We start from the raw sequence: 17,042 nt of genomic DNA, 5'->3' as shown, positions 1-17,042 counted from the left end.
GTCCCACCAGTGAAAGCACATGGCCCGGGTCCCCAGGCTGTGATTTTCAGTGCACACTTGGGGAGGGCTCCTCAGTGGATGCCCACCACACCCAGAGGCAGGCTTTGTGACTGCCAGGTTTGCAATGGTGCATAGCTTCCAGGCTACCCTCCTTGGTTGGCCAGGAGCGGGCTGGTGGCTGTGGTCCATGCCCAGTGGTCACAGGGCAACCCTGGGATCATGCAAGGAAGCTGGCGGGGCCAGTGGAGGTGTTCTCCCGACCAGAAGTAGGGTGCAGCCCAGGTGTCTGGCCCGAACCCAGTGACCAGCCTGCCCTGTTTTTTCAGGGTTTGGTGATGGGGAGGGCCAAGGGTGCCCTGCATCCATGACCAGTCAGTGTTCCACATGGAACCCATTACAGGGATATCCCTTACCCCCTTCTCCACATGGAGATGTGAGGCCCTATTTGGACACATGTCCTTCTCCTGTCCCCCCAGATGGTGAGCCTGGAGGAAGACTTGCATTGGGCCCAATGGCCCTGGACCAGTGTCTGTCAACCAGTTCCCAGTCCCAGGTGCACTGAAGCTCAGGCCTCTCCTGGTGCCCTGGTCTCCTGCACTGAGCTGTGGTGAGCATATCCTGGTCCTGCTCGATGCAAGTGCGGGGAGGAGTTGTCCTAGGTTGGGTCAATGATGAGAACCTTATAATGTTCTGAAGAGAGGTGATGACTTAAAAATCATGCTCAATAGGATTACGCTGAGGCCCAACCTAGGTGAGAATTTTGGAAGAGGACACTCGGATCCCAAAGTTCCCGGGAGGGCCCTTGTATTTTAGGCTTGAGACTTCAAGGCTCTGAAGGGCATCTGGAGGTGGCTCAACCTGTCTCTGCTCTCCTCTGTGAGGCAGCCCAGGCTCCCTGTGTGGGCTTGCTGTGGCACTCCGGTTCCCTGGGCCGGGGAACATTGGTGGCTCCTCCCTGAGTCCCTGTTCTCCCCTGTGTCTTTCAGTGAGCTCTTCTGCTCAGGCAGGCCACCTGGCATTGACCGGCATAGGTGAGTGGATCCTGCTGTGGTCATGGGTCATGAGCCAGACCACAGGAGTCCCCCAGGGTCAGCGTTATGGCCATAAGGGTTTTTTCTCAGGAAGCCAACCTGAATTCCCACCGGGGAGGCATAGGTTCTCCAGGAGGGTGGCGTTTTGGGGAATCAGACCCAAGGGGGACACCTTCCCTGAAGCCCTGCAGGGTTGATGGTGGTCCAGGCAGGAAAGGGTTTTTTTCAGCCCCACACAGGGCAGCTCCTAGCTGACACTCGGTGCTTGGGTCAGACCTCAAGGATTGCCCAGGCCACGTGAGGGGGACTGAGAGCCTCCAGGGTGCCACAGGGGTCACATGGGAGTTCTTGGTGCCTGGCATGTGGTGCACAAATGGGCCTCTTGGGTTTGGTCATGGAGATTCAAGGATCTCACCCCACTATGGCCCTGAATGAGACGGTCCCTGTTGAGCAATGGGCCATCCCAGTGGGTCTCCTGGAGCCTGGTTGGGGGGTGGTGTTTTTTCCCCGGGGTTGGGTGAGAGCAGAGTTCTGACCGGCACCTGGTGGTGCTGCAGGCCAGCACTGGGACTCATGGGCATTGGGCCAAGGGGGAGCCTGCATCCCACTGGGGAGTCACCCTTTTTCCGACGTCAAGTGTCTGGAAGTGTGGCCTCCTGAGGTGGAAAGGCCTGCTGTTGAGGGCCGTGTCCCGGGAATTGGTCGCTCAAGCTTCTTCTGAGCTTTGGGGTCACATCCGGGGTGGCGGGGTCTTGGGCCCAAGCAAAAGAGAGAGCACCATGTGTCTCCCGATTGACCAAGTGTGGCTGTCTGTGTGTGTGGGAGGTGTGTGGAGTATGGATGGGGACCCACCAGAGAAAGCACGTGGCACTGCAGCCCCAGGCTACGATTTCTGGTGCATGCTTGGAGAGGGTGCCTGGACAAGCATGCCGTGCCCAGCGGCAGGTTTTGCAACTGCCAGGTTTTCAGCAGGTTGTGACATCTGGGCCAGCCTCCTTGGTTGGCCGTGACCTGGCTGGTGGCCCAGGTCTGTGCCCAGTGGCCCCAGGGCAGCCCTGGGGTCATGTAGGGGAGCCATTTTGAACAGTGGAAGTGGTCTGGGGGCCTGTAGTATAGTGCAGCTTAGGTGTTTTGCTCAAGCCCAGTGACCCACCTGCCCTTTCCTTTTTGGGTTCGTGGAAGGGAGGACCACGTACTTCACAGTGCACCATGTACTTAACGAGTCAGTATTTCACATTGAACTCATCACATGTGTCCATGGAGGGCGAGCAAGGGTGAGCTGGCACCCCTGACCCCCTTCCCCACATGGAGGTCAGTTTGGACACAAGTCTTCCTCCTGTCTCCCCAGATGGTGACCTCAGAGGGAAACTTGTGTTGGGCCCGCTGTTCCTGGGCCAATGTCAGTCAGCCAGGTACCCAGCCCCCAGTGTGTTGAAGCTTGGGCCCTTCCTGGTACTCTTGGCTCCTGCACTGAGCTGTGGTCAGCCCATCTGGGTCCTGCTGGATGCATGCGCAAGGAGGGGGTACCCTGGGTTGGGTCGATGATGAGAACCTTAAATTGTCCTGAAGAGAGGTGATGACTTAAAAATCATGCTCAATAGGATTACACTGAGGCCCAGCCTAGGTGAGAATTTTGGCAGAGGGCACTGGGATTCTGAGGTCCCTGACAGAGCAAATATATTTTGGGCTGGAGACCTTGAGGCCCTGAATGGCTTCTGGTGGGCTCAACCCTGTCTCTGCGCTCCTCCGTGAGACAGCCCAGGCTCCCTGCACTGGCTTGGTATCTGGGCTTCAGGTTCCCGGGGGCAGGGCACATTGGAGGCTCCTTCCTGAGCCCCCACTCTCCCCTGTGTCTTTCAGTGAGCTCCTCTGTCCAAGTGGTCCCCCCAGCCTTGAGCAGCATAGGTGAGGACATCCTGTTTTGGTCATGGGCCATGAGTGATGCAGCATGGGGTCCACGACATTCAGCCTTCAGGCCACTAGGGTTTTCTCAGGCTGCCAACCTACTCCCCACCAGGGAGGGATGGTTTCTCCAGGAGGGCTGCTTCCTTTGGAATCTGACCCAAGGAGCATGCCTTTCCTGAAGCCCTGCAGGGGTGACAGTGGTCCAAGCAGGAAGGGGTTCCTTCAGCCCAAGGTAGGGCAGCTCCCAGCTGAAACTTGGTGGCCAGGTCAGGCCTGGAGTACTGCCCAGGGCACAAGGGGAGGTGGGGCACAGGGGATGCAGTGCACCCTGGAGGTCACACTGGAATTCTCTCTCCCTGGAGTGGGGTGAGTGACTGGGTCCACATGGTCAGGCTGTGGAGGTTCAAGGAATGCTCCACACCCATGGCCTTGAATGGGACCCAACCCTGTTGAGTAATGGGCCATCTTAGTGGTACCTCCTTGAGCCTGGTTGGGGACAGCACTCTTTCAGTGCTTTTGGGTCAAGGCTGAACTCTGGCTGGCACCCGGTGGTGCTGCAGGCTGGCTCTGACACTTGGGGGCTTTGGGTCAAGGGGGCATGGGTCACCTCAGGATGACAAGGTCTTGAGTCCAAGGAAAGGAGATGACACCATCTGGTTCCTGATTGCCTGAGTGTGACTGGGCTCTGTGTGGCGGAGTTGGGCAGGGCATGGATGGGTACCTACCAGAGAAAGCATGTGGTCCCTAGGCTCGGAGAGGGCACCAGGGCTCATGCCCACCACACTCAAGTGCTGGCTCTGGGACAGCCAGATCTGCAGTGGCTGTTGGCATCTGGGCCAACCACCTAGGTTGGTCAGGAGCTGGTTGATGGTCCTGTCCTGTGCCCTGTGTTCCCAATATGGCCCTGGGGTCATGTGTGGGAGCCGGCCTGAGCAGTGGAGGTGCTCTTGGGGCCTGCAGTAGAGTGCAGCCCAGGCACCTTGCCCAAGCCAGGTGACGTGCTTGTCCTGTCTTTCCAGGGTTTCATGACAGGGAGGGCCAAGGGTACCCAGTATCCGTATTGGGTCAGTGTTCAGTATGGATCCCATCACATGAGTTTCCCTTAACCCCTTCCCTGCATTGATGTGTGAGGCCCTGGTTGGACACATGTCCTCCTCCTGTCTCTCCAGATGGTGAGCCTGGAGGAAGACTTGTGTTGGACACGCAGGCCGAGGGCCAGTGTCTGTCAGCCAGGTGCTCAGCCCCCAGTAGGCTGAAACTCTGACCATTCCTGGCACCCTGCTGTCCTGCACTGTGCTGTAGTGAGCACATCTGGGTTCCAGTGGTTGTTTGTGCAGGGAGGGGGCTCCCTAGGTTGGGTCAATGATGAGAACAGGGCCACATAAGGGGGACCAGAGGAGCTACGGGGTGCTATGTTGTAACAAGGGAGCTCTTGGTTCCTGGAGTATGGTGTGTGAATGGGCCCATGGGGTTGGGTAGCAGAGATTCAAGGATCCCACCCTACCCATGGCCCTGAATGTGACCATCCCTGTTGAGCAACGGGCCATCCCAGTGGGTCTCTTGGAGCCTGGTGGAGGGTGGGTTATTTCCCTGGGGTTGGGTCAAGGTTGGCTCTGGCTGGCACCTGGTGGTGCTGCAGGTCAGCCCTGGGACTCATGGGCTTTGGGCCAAGGGGCAGCCCACATCCCGCTGGGGGCCACCCAAGTATGAAAGGTGGCCTCCTGAGTTGGGAAGGCCCACTACTGAGGCACCTGTACTGGGAATTTGTTGCTCATGCTGCATGGGAGTCATGGTATCACCTCCAGGGTGGCGGGGTCTTGGGACCAAGCAAAGGGGAGGGCACCATGAGTCTCCGGATTGGCTATGTGTGACTGGCTCTGCGTCTGGGAGGTATGTGGAGTATGGACGGGGACCCACCAGAGAAAACAAGTGGCCCTGAGGCCCCAGGCTCTCTTTTCTGGTGCCTGCATGGAGAGGGTGCCTGTACGCATGCCCCGCATGCCCAGGTGGCGCATGGCAGATGGGCCAGCCTCGTTGGTTGGCTGTGACCTGGCTGGTGGCCCGGACCTGTGCCCAGTGGTCCCAGGGCAGCCCTGGGGTCATGTGGAGGAGCTGTTTTGGCCAGCGGAAGTGCTCTCAGGTCCTGCAGTCCTGCATACCCTGGGCATTTTGCCTGAGCCCAGTGAGCTACCTGTCTCGTCCTTCACAGCTTCGGTGGCAGGGAGAGACACCTGTGAAGGTGATGAGTCAGTATTTTGCATGGATCTCGTCACATGTGTCCATGGAGGGGGAGCAAGCATGAGCTGGCACCCAACACTCCCTTCTCCACATGGAGGGAGTGTCCTCCACCTGTTTCCCCAGATGGTGAGGCTTCTGTTGGGCTCGCTTTTCCTGGGCCAGTGTCCATCAGCCAGGTGCTTAGCCCTCGGTGCACTGAAGCTCCAGCCCTTCCTGGTGCCCTGGTCTCCTGCAATGCGCTGTGGTGAGCACATCCGAGTTCCACTGGATGTTTGTGTGGGGAGGGGGTTCTCTGGGTTGGGTCAATGATGAGAACCTTATATTGTCCTGAAGAGAGGTGATGACTTAAAAATCATGCTCAATAGGATTACGCTGAGGCCCAGCCTAGGGGAGAATTTTGGAAAAGGGTGCTGGGATCCCAAGGTCCCCATCAGGGCCAGTGTATTTTGGACTGGAGACCTGGAGGCTCTGAAGGGCATCTGGAGGTGGTCCAACCTATCTCTGTGCTCTAGGTTCCCTGTGTGGGCTTGGTGTCGGTGCTCCGGTTCCCCAGGGGCAGGGAATGTTGGTGGCTCCTTCCTGAGTCCCTGTTCTCGCCTTTGTCTTTCAGTGAGCTCTTTCACCTAGGAGGACCGCTTGGCATTGACTGACATAGGTGAGTGGATCCTGCTGGTGTTATGGATCATGATCCAGACCATGTGGGGTCCCTGAGGATCAGCCTTTGGGCCACAAGGGTTTTCTCAGGGAGCAGACCTGAATTTCCACCTGAAACGGAAGGGTTCTCCTGGAAGGCAGCCTTTTTGGAATCAAACCCAAAGAGGACACCTTCTCTGAAGCCCTGAAGGGGTGATGGTGGTCCAGGCAGGAAAGGGTTCCTTCTCCCCAAAGCAGGACAGTGCCCAGTTGAGACTTGGTGCTGTGGTAGGGTCTTGAGGACTGCCCAGGCTACATGAGGGGGGCCAGAGGGGCTACGGAGTGCCACGGGGATAATGGGGAGCTCTCGGTCCCCAGAGTGTGGTGCGTGAATGGACCCATGGTGTTGGGTTGTATAGATTCAAGGATTGTGCCCCACTTATGGCCCTGAATGCGACTGTCCCTGTTTAGCAATGGGCCATCTCAGTGGGTCTCCTGGAGGCTGATGGGGGGCGGAGTTGTTTCCCTGTGAGTGGGTTAAGGTGGAGCTCTGGCCGGCATCTGGTAGTGCTGTAGGTCAGCCCTGGGACTCGTGGGCTTTTGGCCAAGGGACAACCTGCATCCCCCGGGGGTCATCCTATCTCTGAGGTCAAGTGTCGTAAAGGGTGGCCTCCTGAAGTGGGAAAGCTTGCTGTCGAGGAACCTGTCCTAGGATTTTCTGCTCAGGCTGCTTCTAAGCCATGGCGTCACCTCCAGGGTGATGGGGTCTTGGGAACAAGCAAAGGAGAGGGCACCATGTTGCTCCGGATTGGGCAAGTGTGGCCTAGCTCTGTGTGTGTGAGGTGGGCAGAGTATGGATGGTGACCCACCAGAGAAAGCATGTGACCCTGCAGCTCTAGGTTGTGGTTTCCACGCACACTTGGAGATGGCATCTTGATGCGTGCCCAACACGCCTAGGGGCAGACTATGTGATAGCCAGGTCTGCAGCGGTGCGTGGCATCTGGGCCAGCCACCTTGGTTGGCCATGAGCTGCCTCATGGCCCTGGCCCATGCCCACTTGTGCCAGGGAGGCCCTGGGGTCGTGTGGGGAGTCATCTTTGGCAGTGGAGATGGATTCGGGGCCTGCAGTATGGCACAACCCGTGCATTTTGCCTGAGCCCAGTGACTTGCCTGCCCTGTTCCTCCAGGGTTTGGTGGCAGGGAGGGCTAAGGGTGTCCTGCGTTGGTGACGAGTCAGTACTTCACATGGATCTCATCGCATGTATCCATGGAGGGCGAGCAAATGTGAGCTCCCACCCCCTACTGCCTTCCCCACATGGAGGTCAGTTTGGACACATACCATCCTGCTGTCCCCCAGATGGTGAGACCGAAGAAAGACTTGCATTGGGCCCACTGTTCTTGGGCCAATGTCAGTCAGCCAGGTGCCCAGCTCCAAGTGCGCTGAAGCTTGGGCCTTTGCTGGCATGCTCAGCTCCTGCACTGAGCCAAGGTGAGCACATCGGGGTCCTGCTAGAAGCATGGGTGGGGAGGGGTGTGCCCTGGGTTAGGCTGATGATGAGAACCTTATATTGTTCTGAAGAAAGGTGATGAATTAAAAATCATGCTCAATAGGATTACACTGAAGCCCAGGATAGGTAAGAATTAGGGAAGACGATGCGGGGATCCAAAGATCTCTAGCAAGGCCACACTTATTTTGCACTGGAGAACTTGAGAACATGAAGGGCATCTTGTGGGGGCCCAGCGCTGTCTGTGTACTCCTTCGTGAGGCAGCCCAGGCTCCCCTTGAAGGCTTGGTGTCCGTGCTCCACTTCCCCGGGGACAGGGCAATTTGATGGCCCCTTCCTGAGCCCTCCTTCTTCCCTGTGTCTTTCAATGAGCTCTTCTGCCCAGGTGAGGCCCCTGGCTTTGAGCGGCATAGGTCAGTGCATCCTGTTGGGGTCATGGGCCATGAGTGAGGCAGCATGGAGTCATCGAGAGTCAGCCTTTGGGCCAACTAGGGTTTTCTTAGGGAGCCAACCGAATACCCACCGGGAGGGATGGTTCCTCCAGGAGGATCGCTTCCTTGGGAATTTGACCCTAGGAGCACGCATTTCCTGAAGCCCTGCAGGGTGACGGTCCAGACAGGAGAGGGTTCCTTCAGCCCAACAGAGCAGCTCCCAGCTGAAACTCGGTGGGCATGTCAGGCCTCGAGGACTGCCAAGTCCACATGATGGAGGCCACAGGGGCTCTGGGGTGCCCTGGGGGTCATGCTGGAGTTCTTCCCCGAAGAGGGGTGGGTGATAGGGCTCACCCAGTCAGGCTGCGGAGATTCGAAGAATGCGCCCCACCCACGGCCCTGAATGGGACCAGCCCTGTTGAGCAATGGGCCATTTTAGTGGCGCTTCCTTGAGCCTGTTGGGGGTGGCGCTGTTTCACTGCAGTTGGGTCAAGACTCAGCTGTTGCCTGGTGGTGCTGTGGGCTGGTCCTGGGGCTCATGGGCTTTAGGCCCGGGGGCAGCTCCTGTCCCACTGGGGTAATCCCTTCCTTGAGGTCCAGTGGTGGGAAGAGTGGCCTCCTGAGGTGGGAAGACCTGCTGTCAATGGGACCTGTCCTGGGAATTTGCCACCTAGGCTGCTTCTGAGCCATGGAGTCACCTATAGGGTGGCAGGGTCTTGAGCCCACAGAAAGGAGAGGACCATGTGGTTCCTGATTGGCTGAGTGTGGCCCGGCTCTGTGTGTGGGAGGTGTGCAGGGCATGGATGGGGCTCATCAGAGAAAGCATGTGGCCCTGGAGGCCCCCGGACTTTGATTTCTGGTACATGCTTGGAGTGGGCACCAGGGTGGCCCTACCATGCCCAGGGCAGGCTCTGTGACTGCCAGGTCTGGAGAGGCTCTTGGCACCAGGACCAGCCTCCTTGACTCAACCAACCTTGAGCAGGTTGGTTGCCCTGGTCCCAGTGCGACCCTGGGATTGCTCGGGGGATCCGGCCCAGGCAGTGGAAGTACTCTTGGGGCCTGCAGTAGGGCACAGCCCAGACCTCACGCCCGAGCCCAGTAACCCGCTTGCCCTGTCTTTCCAGGGTTTGGTGGCAGGGAGGGCCAAGGGTGCTCACTCCACGTCCATGTTGGGTCAGTGTTCTGTAAGGATCCCATCACAAGGGTATCCCCTAACCACCTTCCCTGCATTGATACATGAGGCCCTGGTTGGACACATGTCCTCCTCCTTTCCCTACAGATGGTGACCCTGGAGAAAGACTTGAGTTGGGCCCGAAGGCCCCGGGGCCAGTGTCCATCAGCCAGGTGCTCAGCTCCCAGTGCACCGAAACTCCGACCCTTCCTGGTTTCCTGGTCTCTTGCACTGGGCTGTGGTGAGCACAACCAGGTCCCGCTGGATGCATGTGTGGGGAGGGGGGTGCCCTGAGTTGGGTTGGTGATGAGAACCTTATATTCTTCTGAAGAGAGGTGATAACTTAAAAATCATGCTCAATAGGATTATGCTGAGGCCCAGCCTAGGTGAGAATGTTGGAAGAGGGCGATAGGATTCTGAGGTCCTTGGCAGAGCCACACTCTATTTTGGGCTGGAGACCTGGAGTCCCTGAAAGGGCATCTGGTAGGAGCCCAACCCTGCCTCTGCAATCCTGCATGAAGGTCCCCAGGCTCCCTGTCCAGGCTTGGTGCTGGTGCTCTGGTACCCCAGAGACGGAACAGGTTGGTGACTCTTTCCTGAGCCCCCGTTCTCCCTTTGTGTCTTTCAGTGAGCTTTTCCACCCAGGTGGGTACCCTGGCATTGACTAGCCTCCTTGGTTGGCTATGACCTGGCTGGTGGCCCGGGTCTGTGCCCAGTGGTCCCAGGGCAGCCCTGGCGTCATATGGGGGAGGTGTTTTGGGCAGTGGAGGTGCTCTCCAGGCCTGAAATACAGCACAATCTGGGCATTTTGCCTGAGCCCAGTGACCTGCCTGCCTTGTCCTTCCTGGGTTTGGTGGCATGGAGGGCCAAGGGTGCCCTGTGTCAGTGATGAGTCAGTATTTTGCATGGATCTCATCACGTGTCCATGGAGGGAAAGCAAGCATGAGCTGGTACCCAACACCCCCTTTTCCATTTTTTTTTTTTTTTTTTTTTGAGACGGAGTCTCGCTCTGTCGCCCAGGCTGGAGTGCAGTGGCGCGATCTCGGCTCAGTGCAAGCTCCGCCTCCTGGGTTTACGCCATTCTCCTGCCTCAGCCTCCTGAGTAGCTGGGACTACAGGCGCCCGCCACCGCGCCCGGCTAATTTTTTGTATTTTTAGTAGAGACGGGGTTTCACCATGGTCTCGATCTCCTGACCTTGTGATCCGCCCGCCTCGGCCTCCCAAAGTGCTGGGATTACAGGCGTGAGCCACCGCGCCCGGCCCAACACCCCCTTTTCCACATGGAAGGTGGTCACATGTCCTCCACCTGTGCCCCCAGATGATGAGAATTGAGGAAGACTTCCATTGGGCCTGGTTTTCCTGAGCTAGTGTCCGTCACCCAGGTGCTCAACCCTTGGTGCACTGAAGCTCCAGCTCTTCCTGGCGCCCTGGTCTCCTGCACTGAGCTGTGGTGAGCACATCCGGGTTCCACTGGATGTTTGTGCAGGGAGGGGGTTCTCTGGGTTGGGTCAATGATGAGAACCTTATATTGTCTGAAGAAAGGTGATGACTTAAAAATCATGCTCAATAGGATTACGCTGAGGCCCAACCTAGGTGAGAATTTTGGAAGAAGATGCTGGGATCCCGAGATTTCCAGCAGGGCCACTATATTTTGGTTTGGATGGAGGCCCTGAAGGGCATCTGGAGGTGGCCCAACTCTTTCTCTGTGCTCCTCCATGAGGCAGCCCAGGCTCCCTGTGCGGGCTTGGTGTTGGCCTTCCTGTTCCCCAGTGACGGGACACATCAGTATCTCCTCCCTGAGCCCCCGTTCTCCCCTCGTTTCTTTCAGTGAGCTCTTCTGCCAAGGGGGGGCCTCCTGGCATTGACCAACATAGGTGAGTGGATCCTGCTGGCGTCATGGGCCATGAGCCAGGCCGCATGGGTTCGCCAGGGGTCAGACTTCAGACCCTGAGGGTTTCCTCAGGGAACTGACCTGAATTCCCACCAGGGAGGGATGGTTTCTCCAGGAGGTCAGCTTATCCGAGGAATCTTACCCAAGGAGGATGCCTTCCCTGAAGCCCTGCAGGGGTGACGATGGTCCATATGGCAAAGGGTTCCTTCAGCCCCACACAGGACATCACCCAGTTGAGACTTGATGTCAGGCCTTGAGGACTGCCCAGGCCACATGATGGGGGCCACAAGGGCTCTGGGGTGCCATGGCTGTCATGCAGGAGCTCTCAGTCCCCAGACTTGTTTCGTGGGGGTGGTGATGGGATCGGGTTGTGGAGGTTCAAGGATCTCATCCTACCTGTGACCCTGAATGGGGCCAACACTGTTGAGCAACAGGCCATCCCAGTGGCACGTATTGAGCCTGGTGGGGTGTGGTACAGTTTCAATGCAGTTGAGCTAATGCTGAGATCTGTATGACGCTTGGTGCTGCTGCTGGCCAGCCCTAGGACCCATGGGCTTTGCGCTAAGTGGGTAGCCCACATCCCACTGGTGGTAACCCATTCTCCGAGTTTGAGTAATGGTTAACAGTGGCATTCTGAGGTGGGAAGGCCCACTGTCTAGGGTCCTATACTGGGAATTTGCCGCCCCGGCTTCTTCTGAGACATGTGGTCACCTCCAGGGTCGTGGGGTCTTAGGCCCAAGGAAAGGAAAAGATACCATGTGGCCCTTGATTGGCCAGGTGTGGCCCAGGTCTGTTGGGGAGGTGTGTGGGATGTGGATGGGGTCCCACCAGTGAAAGCATGTGGCCCAGGTCCCCAGGCTGTGATTTTCAGTGCACATTTGGACAGGGTGCCTCAGCATGTGCCCACCACGTCCAGGGGCAGGCTATGTGACTGCCAGGTTTGCAATGGTGCGTAGCTTACGAGCTACCCTCCTTGGTGGGCCAGGAGCTGGTTGGTGGCTGTGGCCCATGCCCAGTGGTCACAGGGCAGGCAGACTGTCCTGTTTTTTCAGGGCAGGGGAGGGCCAAGGGTGCCCTGCATCCGTGATGGGTCTGTGTTCCACATGGAACCCATTACGTGGGTATCTCTTACCCCTTCTCCATATGGAGATGTGAGGACCTATTTGGACACATATCCTCCTCCTGTACTCCCAGATGGTGAGCCCGGAGGAAGACTTGCATTGGGCCCAATGACCCTGGTCCAGTGTCTGTCGGACAGGTTCCCAGCCCCCGGTGCAGTGAAGCTCAGGCCTTTCCTGGTGCCCTGGTCTCCTGCACTGAGCTGTGGTGAGCATATGCTGGTCCTGCTGGATGCATGTGCAGGGAGTGGGGTGCCTTGGGTTGGGTCAATGATGAGAATCTTATATTGTTCTGAAGAAAGGTGATGACTTAAAAATCATGCTCAATAGGATTACGCTGAGGCCCAGCCTAGGTGAGAATTTTGGAAGAGGACACTGGGATCCCGAAGTCCCTTGCAGGGACCCTGTATTTTGGGCTGGAGACCTCAAGGCTCTGATGGGCATCTGGAGGTGGCCCAATCTGTCTCTGTGCTCCTCTGTGAGGCAGCCCAGGCTCCTTTTGTGGGCTTGGTGTTGGTGCTCTAGTTCCCTGGGCCAGGGAACGTTGGTGGCTCTTTACTGAGCTCCGGTTCTCCCTGTGTCTTTCAGTGAGCTCTTCTGCCCAGGTGGGCTCCCTGGCATTGACGGGCATAGGTGAGTGGATCCTGCTGGGGTCATGGGCCATGAACCAGGCCACGTGGGGTCACCAAGGGTCCCTCTTCTGGCCACGAGGGTTTTCTCAGGGAATGGACCTGTATTACCACTGGGGAGGCGTAGGTTCTCCAGGAGGGCTGCTATTTTGGGAATTGGATCCAAGGGGGACACCTTCCCTGAAGCCCTGCAGGTGTGATGGTGGTCCAGGCGGGAAAGAGTTTCTTCCACCCTGCACAGGGCAGCTCATAGCTGAGAGTTGATGCTCGGGTCAGGCCTCGAGGATTTCCCAGGCCACATGAAGGGGACAGAGGAGCTCTGGGTACCATGGGGGTCACATAGGAGCTCTCAGTATTTGGTGTGTCATGCACAAATGGGCCTCTTGGATTGGGTCATGGAGATTAAAGGATCGTGCACCACCATGGCCCTGAATAGGACCGTCCCTGTTGAGCAATGGACCATCCTAGTGGGTCTCCTGGAGCTTGGTGGAGGTGGGAGGCATTGTTTCCCTGGGTTTGGGTCAAGGCAGAGCTCTGGCCAGCACCTGGTGGCTTCTGCAGGTCAGTCTTGGGACTCATGGGCATTGGGCCAAGGGGGAACCCGCATGCCATTGGTGGTCACCCTTTTTCCAGTGTCAAGTGTCTGGAAAGGTAGCCTCCTGAGGTGGGAAGGCCTGCTGTTGAGGGACGTTTCCTAGGAATTTGTTGCTCAAGCTTCTCCTAAGCTTTGGGGTCATATCCAGGGTGGCAGGGTCTTGGGCCCAAGCAAAGCAGAGGGCACCATGTGGCTCCTGATTGGCCATGTGGCTGTCTCTATGTGTGGGAGTTTGCAGAGTATGGATGGGGACCCACCAGAGGAAGCACATGGTCCTGCAGCACCAGGCTGTGATTTCTGTTGCACACTTGGAGAGGGTGCCTGGATGCGTGCCCTTCATGCCCGGCAGCAGGCTATGCAACTACCAGGTTTGCAGCAGGGTGTGACATCCGAGCCAGCCTCCTTGGTTGGCCGTGACCTGGCTGGTGGCCTGGGTCTGTGCCCAACAGTCCCAGTGCAGCCCTGGGGTCATGCAGGGGAGCCGTTTGGGACAGTGGAGGTGCTCTCAGGGCCTGCAGTGTCATGCAGCCTGGGTGTTTGCTGAAACCCAGTGACCTACCTGCCCTGTCCTCTCTGGGTTGGGTGGAAGGGAGGGTCAACAGTGCACCACGTACTTAAGGAGTCAGTATTTCACATTGAACTCACCACATGTGTCCATGGAGGGCGAGCAAGGGTGAGCTGGCACCCCCAACCCCCTTTCTGACGTGGAGGTCAGTTTTGACACGTCTTCATCCTGTCTCCCCAGATGGTGACCCTGGAGGAAAACTTGTGTTGGGCCCGCTATCCCTGGGCCAATGTCGGTCAGCCAGGCACCCAGCCCCTAGTGCACTGAAGCTCAGGACCTTCCTGGAGCCTTTGGCTCCTGCACTGAGCTGTGGTGAGCCCATCTGGGTCCTGCAGGATACATGCGCTGGGGGCAGGAGGGTGCCCTGGGTTGGGTCAGTGATGAGAACCTTATATTATTCTGAAGAGAGATGATGACTTAAAAATCATGCTCAATAGGATTACGCTGAGGCCCAGCCTAGGTGAGAATTTTGGAAGAGGACACTGGGATTCCGAGGTCCCTGACAGAGCAAATGTATTTTGGGATGGAGACCTTGAGGCCCTGAAGGGCATCTGGTGGACCCAACCCTGTCTCTGCACTCCTCTGTGAGGCAGCCCAGGCTCCCTGTGCTGGCTTGGTATCCGGGCTCTGGGTCTCTGGTGACAGGGCATGTTGGAGGCTCCTTCCTGAGCCCCCACTCTCCCCTGTGTCTTTCAGTGAGCTCCTCTGTCCAAGTGGTCCCCCCTGGCCTTGAGCAGCATAGGTGAGGACATCCTGTTTTGGTCATGGGCCATGAGTGATGCAGCATGGGGTCCATGACATTCAGCCTTCGGGCCCCTAGGGTTTTCTCAGGCTGCCAACCTACTCCCCACCAGGGAGGGATGGTTTCTCCAGGAGAGCTGCTTCCTTTCGAATCTGACCCAAGGAGCACATCTTTCCTGAAACCCTGCAGGGATGACAGTGGTCCAGGCAGGAAGGAGTTCCTTCAACCCAATGTAGGGCAGCTCCCAGCTGAAACTCGGTGGCCAGGTCAGGCCTGGAGTACTGCCCAGGGCACATGGGGAGAGGGGCAGGAACAGGGGATGTAGTGTGCCCTGGAAGTCACACTGGAGTTCTCCTTCCCTGGAGAGGGGTGAGTGACTGGGCCCACATGGTCAGGCTGTGGAGATTCAAGGAATGTTCCACACCCATGGTCTTGAATGGGACCCAACCCTATTGAGCAATGGGCCATCTTAGTGGCACCTCCTTGAGCCTGGTGGGGAATGGCACTGTTTCAATGAGGTTGGGTCAAGGCTGAGCTCTGGCTGGCACCTGGTGGTGCTGCAGGGCCTGGGATTTGTGGGCTTTGGGCCAAGGGAGCAGCTCTGATCCTGCTGGGGACAAGCCTTCCTTGAGGTCCAGTGGTGAAAAGGGTGTCCTCGTGAGGTGGTAAGACCTGCTGTTGAGTGACCTGTTCTGGGAATTTGCTGCCCAGGCTGCTTCTGAGTCTTGGGGGTCACCTCAGTGTAGCAGGGTCTTGAGCCCAAGGAAAGGAGAATACACCGTGTGGTTCCTGATGGGCTGAGTGTGACCTGGCTCTGTGTGTCAGAGTTGGGCAGGACATGGATGGGGACCCACCGTAGAAAACATGTGACCCTGGAGGCCCCTAGGCTTGGAGAGGGCACCACGGCCAGTGCCCACCACGCCTAGGTGCAGGACTGCCAGGTCTGCAGTGGCTCTTGGCCTCTGGGCCAACATACTTGGTTGGCCAGGAGCTGGTTGGTGGCCCTGTCCTCTGCCCCGTGTCCCCGGTGTGGCCCTGGGGTTGTGTGTGGGAACAGGCCCGGGCAGTGGAGGTGCTCTTGGGGCCTGCAGTAGGGTGCAACCCAGACATTTTGCCTGAGCCAAGTGACATGCTTGCCCTGTCTTTCCAGGGTTTGGTGGCAGGGAGGGCCAAGGGTACCCAGTGTCCGTGTGGGTCAGTGTTCAGCATGGATCCCATCACATGAGTATCCCTTAGCCCTTTCTCCACATTGATGTGTGAGGCCCTGGTTAGACACATTTCCTCCGCCTGTCCCTCCAGATGGTGAGCCTGGAGGAAGACTTGTGTTGGCCCACAGGCCCCAGGCCAATGTCAGCCAGGTGCTCATCCCCTGGTGTGCTGAAACTCTGGCCCTCCGTGGCACCCTGGTCTCCTGCACTGAGCTGTGGTGAGCATATCCTGGTCCTGCTGAATGCAAGTGTGGGGAGGGATTGTCCTAGGTTGGGTCAATGATGAGAACCTTATAATGTTCTGAAGAGAGGTGATGACTTAAAAATCATGCTCAATAGGATTACGCTGAGGCCCAGCCTAGGTGAGAATTTTGGAAGAGGACACTGGGATCCTGAAGCCCCCTGCAGGGCTCCTGTGTTTTGGGCTGGGGACCTGGAGGCCCTGAAGGGCATCTGGTGGACCCAACTGTATCTCTGTGCTCCTCCATGAGGCAGCCCAGCCTCCCTGTACTGGCTTGGTATCTAGGCTCCGGGTCTCCAGGGACGGGACACGTTGGAGACTCCTTCCTGAGCCCTCGTTCTCCCTTTGTGTCTTTCAGTGAGCTTTTCCACCCAGGTGGGCCCCCTGGCATTGACCGACATAGGTGAGTGCATCCTGCTGGGGTCATGGGCTATTAGATAGTCAGTGTAGGGTCACTGAGGTTCAGCTTTTGGGCCACAAGGGTTTTCGCAGGCAACCGACCTGAACTCCCACCTGGGAGAGATGGGTTCTCCAGGAGGGCAGCTTTTTTAGGAATCAGACCCAAGGAGGATGCCTTCCCTGAAGCCCTACAGGGGTGATGGTGGTCCAGGCGGGAAAGGGTTCCTTCTGCCCAACTCAGGGCCCAACGCAGGGCAGCGCCTCCTTGAGAATTGGTGCTCTGGTAAGGCCTGGAGGACTGCCCAGGCCACGTGAAGGAGGTCAGAGGGGCTACAGGGAACCATGGGGGTAACAGGGGAGCTCTTGGCCCCCCGAGTGTGTGAATGGGCCCGTTGAGTTGGGTTGCGGAGATTCAAGGATCGCACCTGACCCATGGCCCTGAATGACCATCCCTGTTGAGCAGTGGGTCATCCCAGTGGGTCTCCTGGAGCCTGGTGGGGGTCGGCATTGTTTTCCTGGGGTTGGGTCAAGGTGGAGCTCTGGCTGGTGCCTGGTGGTGCTGCAGGTCAGCCCTGGGACTCGTGGGCTTTGGGCCAAGAGGCAGCCCACATCCCACTGGGGGTCACCCTTTCTCTGAGGTTGAGTTTCATGAAGGGTGGCCTCCTGAGGTGGGAAGGCCCACTGTTGAGGCACCTAGACTGGGAGTTGTTCCTCAGGCTGCTTAGGAGCCATGGTGTCAC

At 57.9% G+C, this 17,042-nt stretch overlaps 1 protein-coding gene and 9 non-coding genes across 10 annotated transcripts in view; all 10 read left to right on the top strand.

The window, feature by feature from the left end:
- The first annotated feature begins 483 nt into the window (after positions 1 to 483).
- Positions 484 to 17,042, top strand: part of LOC126959065 (uncharacterized) — a 186,933-nt gene continuing 170,374 nt past the window's right edge. Inside the window, exons 1-5 of the mRNA XM_050798018.1 lie at positions 484 to 607; positions 10,743 to 10,788; positions 12,512 to 12,556; positions 13,379 to 13,515; positions 13,893 to 14,024. Of these exons, the coding sequence (XP_050653975.1) occupies positions 13,389 to 13,515; positions 13,893 to 14,024 (259 nt within the window). The 5' untranslated portion in view covers positions 484 to 607; positions 10,743 to 10,788; positions 12,512 to 12,556; positions 13,379 to 13,388. The remainder of the gene's footprint in view (positions 608 to 10,742; positions 10,789 to 12,511; positions 12,557 to 13,378; positions 13,516 to 13,892; positions 14,025 to 17,042) is intronic.
- Positions 663 to 744, top strand: LOC126960270 (small nucleolar RNA SNORD115). Its single transcript, XR_007727837.1, has one exon. It is a non-coding gene; the product is annotated as a small nucleolar RNA SNORD115 (small nucleolar RNA).
- Positions 2,567 to 2,648, top strand: LOC126960277 (small nucleolar RNA SNORD115). Its single transcript, XR_007727843.1, has one exon. It is a non-coding gene; the product is annotated as a small nucleolar RNA SNORD115 (small nucleolar RNA).
- LOC126960249 (small nucleolar RNA SNORD115) lies at positions 5,474 to 5,555 on the top strand. Its single transcript, XR_007727816.1, has one exon. It is a non-coding gene; the product is annotated as a small nucleolar RNA SNORD115 (small nucleolar RNA).
- On the top strand, positions 7,353 to 7,434 carry LOC126960314 (small nucleolar RNA SNORD115). The gene has a single exon (XR_007727878.1). It is a non-coding gene; the product is annotated as a small nucleolar RNA SNORD115 (small nucleolar RNA).
- On the top strand, positions 9,212 to 9,293 carry LOC126960310 (small nucleolar RNA SNORD115). The gene has a single exon (XR_007727874.1). It is a non-coding gene; the product is annotated as a small nucleolar RNA SNORD115 (small nucleolar RNA).
- On the top strand, positions 10,420 to 10,500 carry LOC126960289 (small nucleolar RNA SNORD115). The gene has a single exon (XR_007727855.1). It is a non-coding gene; the product is annotated as a small nucleolar RNA SNORD115 (small nucleolar RNA).
- LOC126960271 (small nucleolar RNA SNORD115) lies at positions 12,188 to 12,269 on the top strand. The gene has a single exon (XR_007727838.1). It is a non-coding gene; the product is annotated as a small nucleolar RNA SNORD115 (small nucleolar RNA).
- Positions 14,084 to 14,165, top strand: LOC126960278 (small nucleolar RNA SNORD115). The gene has a single exon (XR_007727844.1). It is a non-coding gene; the product is annotated as a small nucleolar RNA SNORD115 (small nucleolar RNA).
- On the top strand, positions 15,936 to 16,017 carry LOC126960269 (small nucleolar RNA SNORD115). Its single transcript, XR_007727836.1, has one exon. It is a non-coding gene; the product is annotated as a small nucleolar RNA SNORD115 (small nucleolar RNA).

This window comes from Macaca thibetana, chromosome 7, assembly GCF_024542745.1.
Source record: "Macaca thibetana thibetana isolate TM-01 chromosome 7, ASM2454274v1, whole genome shotgun sequence".
NCBI lineage: Eukaryota > Metazoa > Chordata > Mammalia > Primates > Cercopithecidae > Macaca > Macaca thibetana.
Note: the sequence above shows the minus strand (reverse complement) of the source record. Positions and strands in the feature narration are given on the sequence as shown.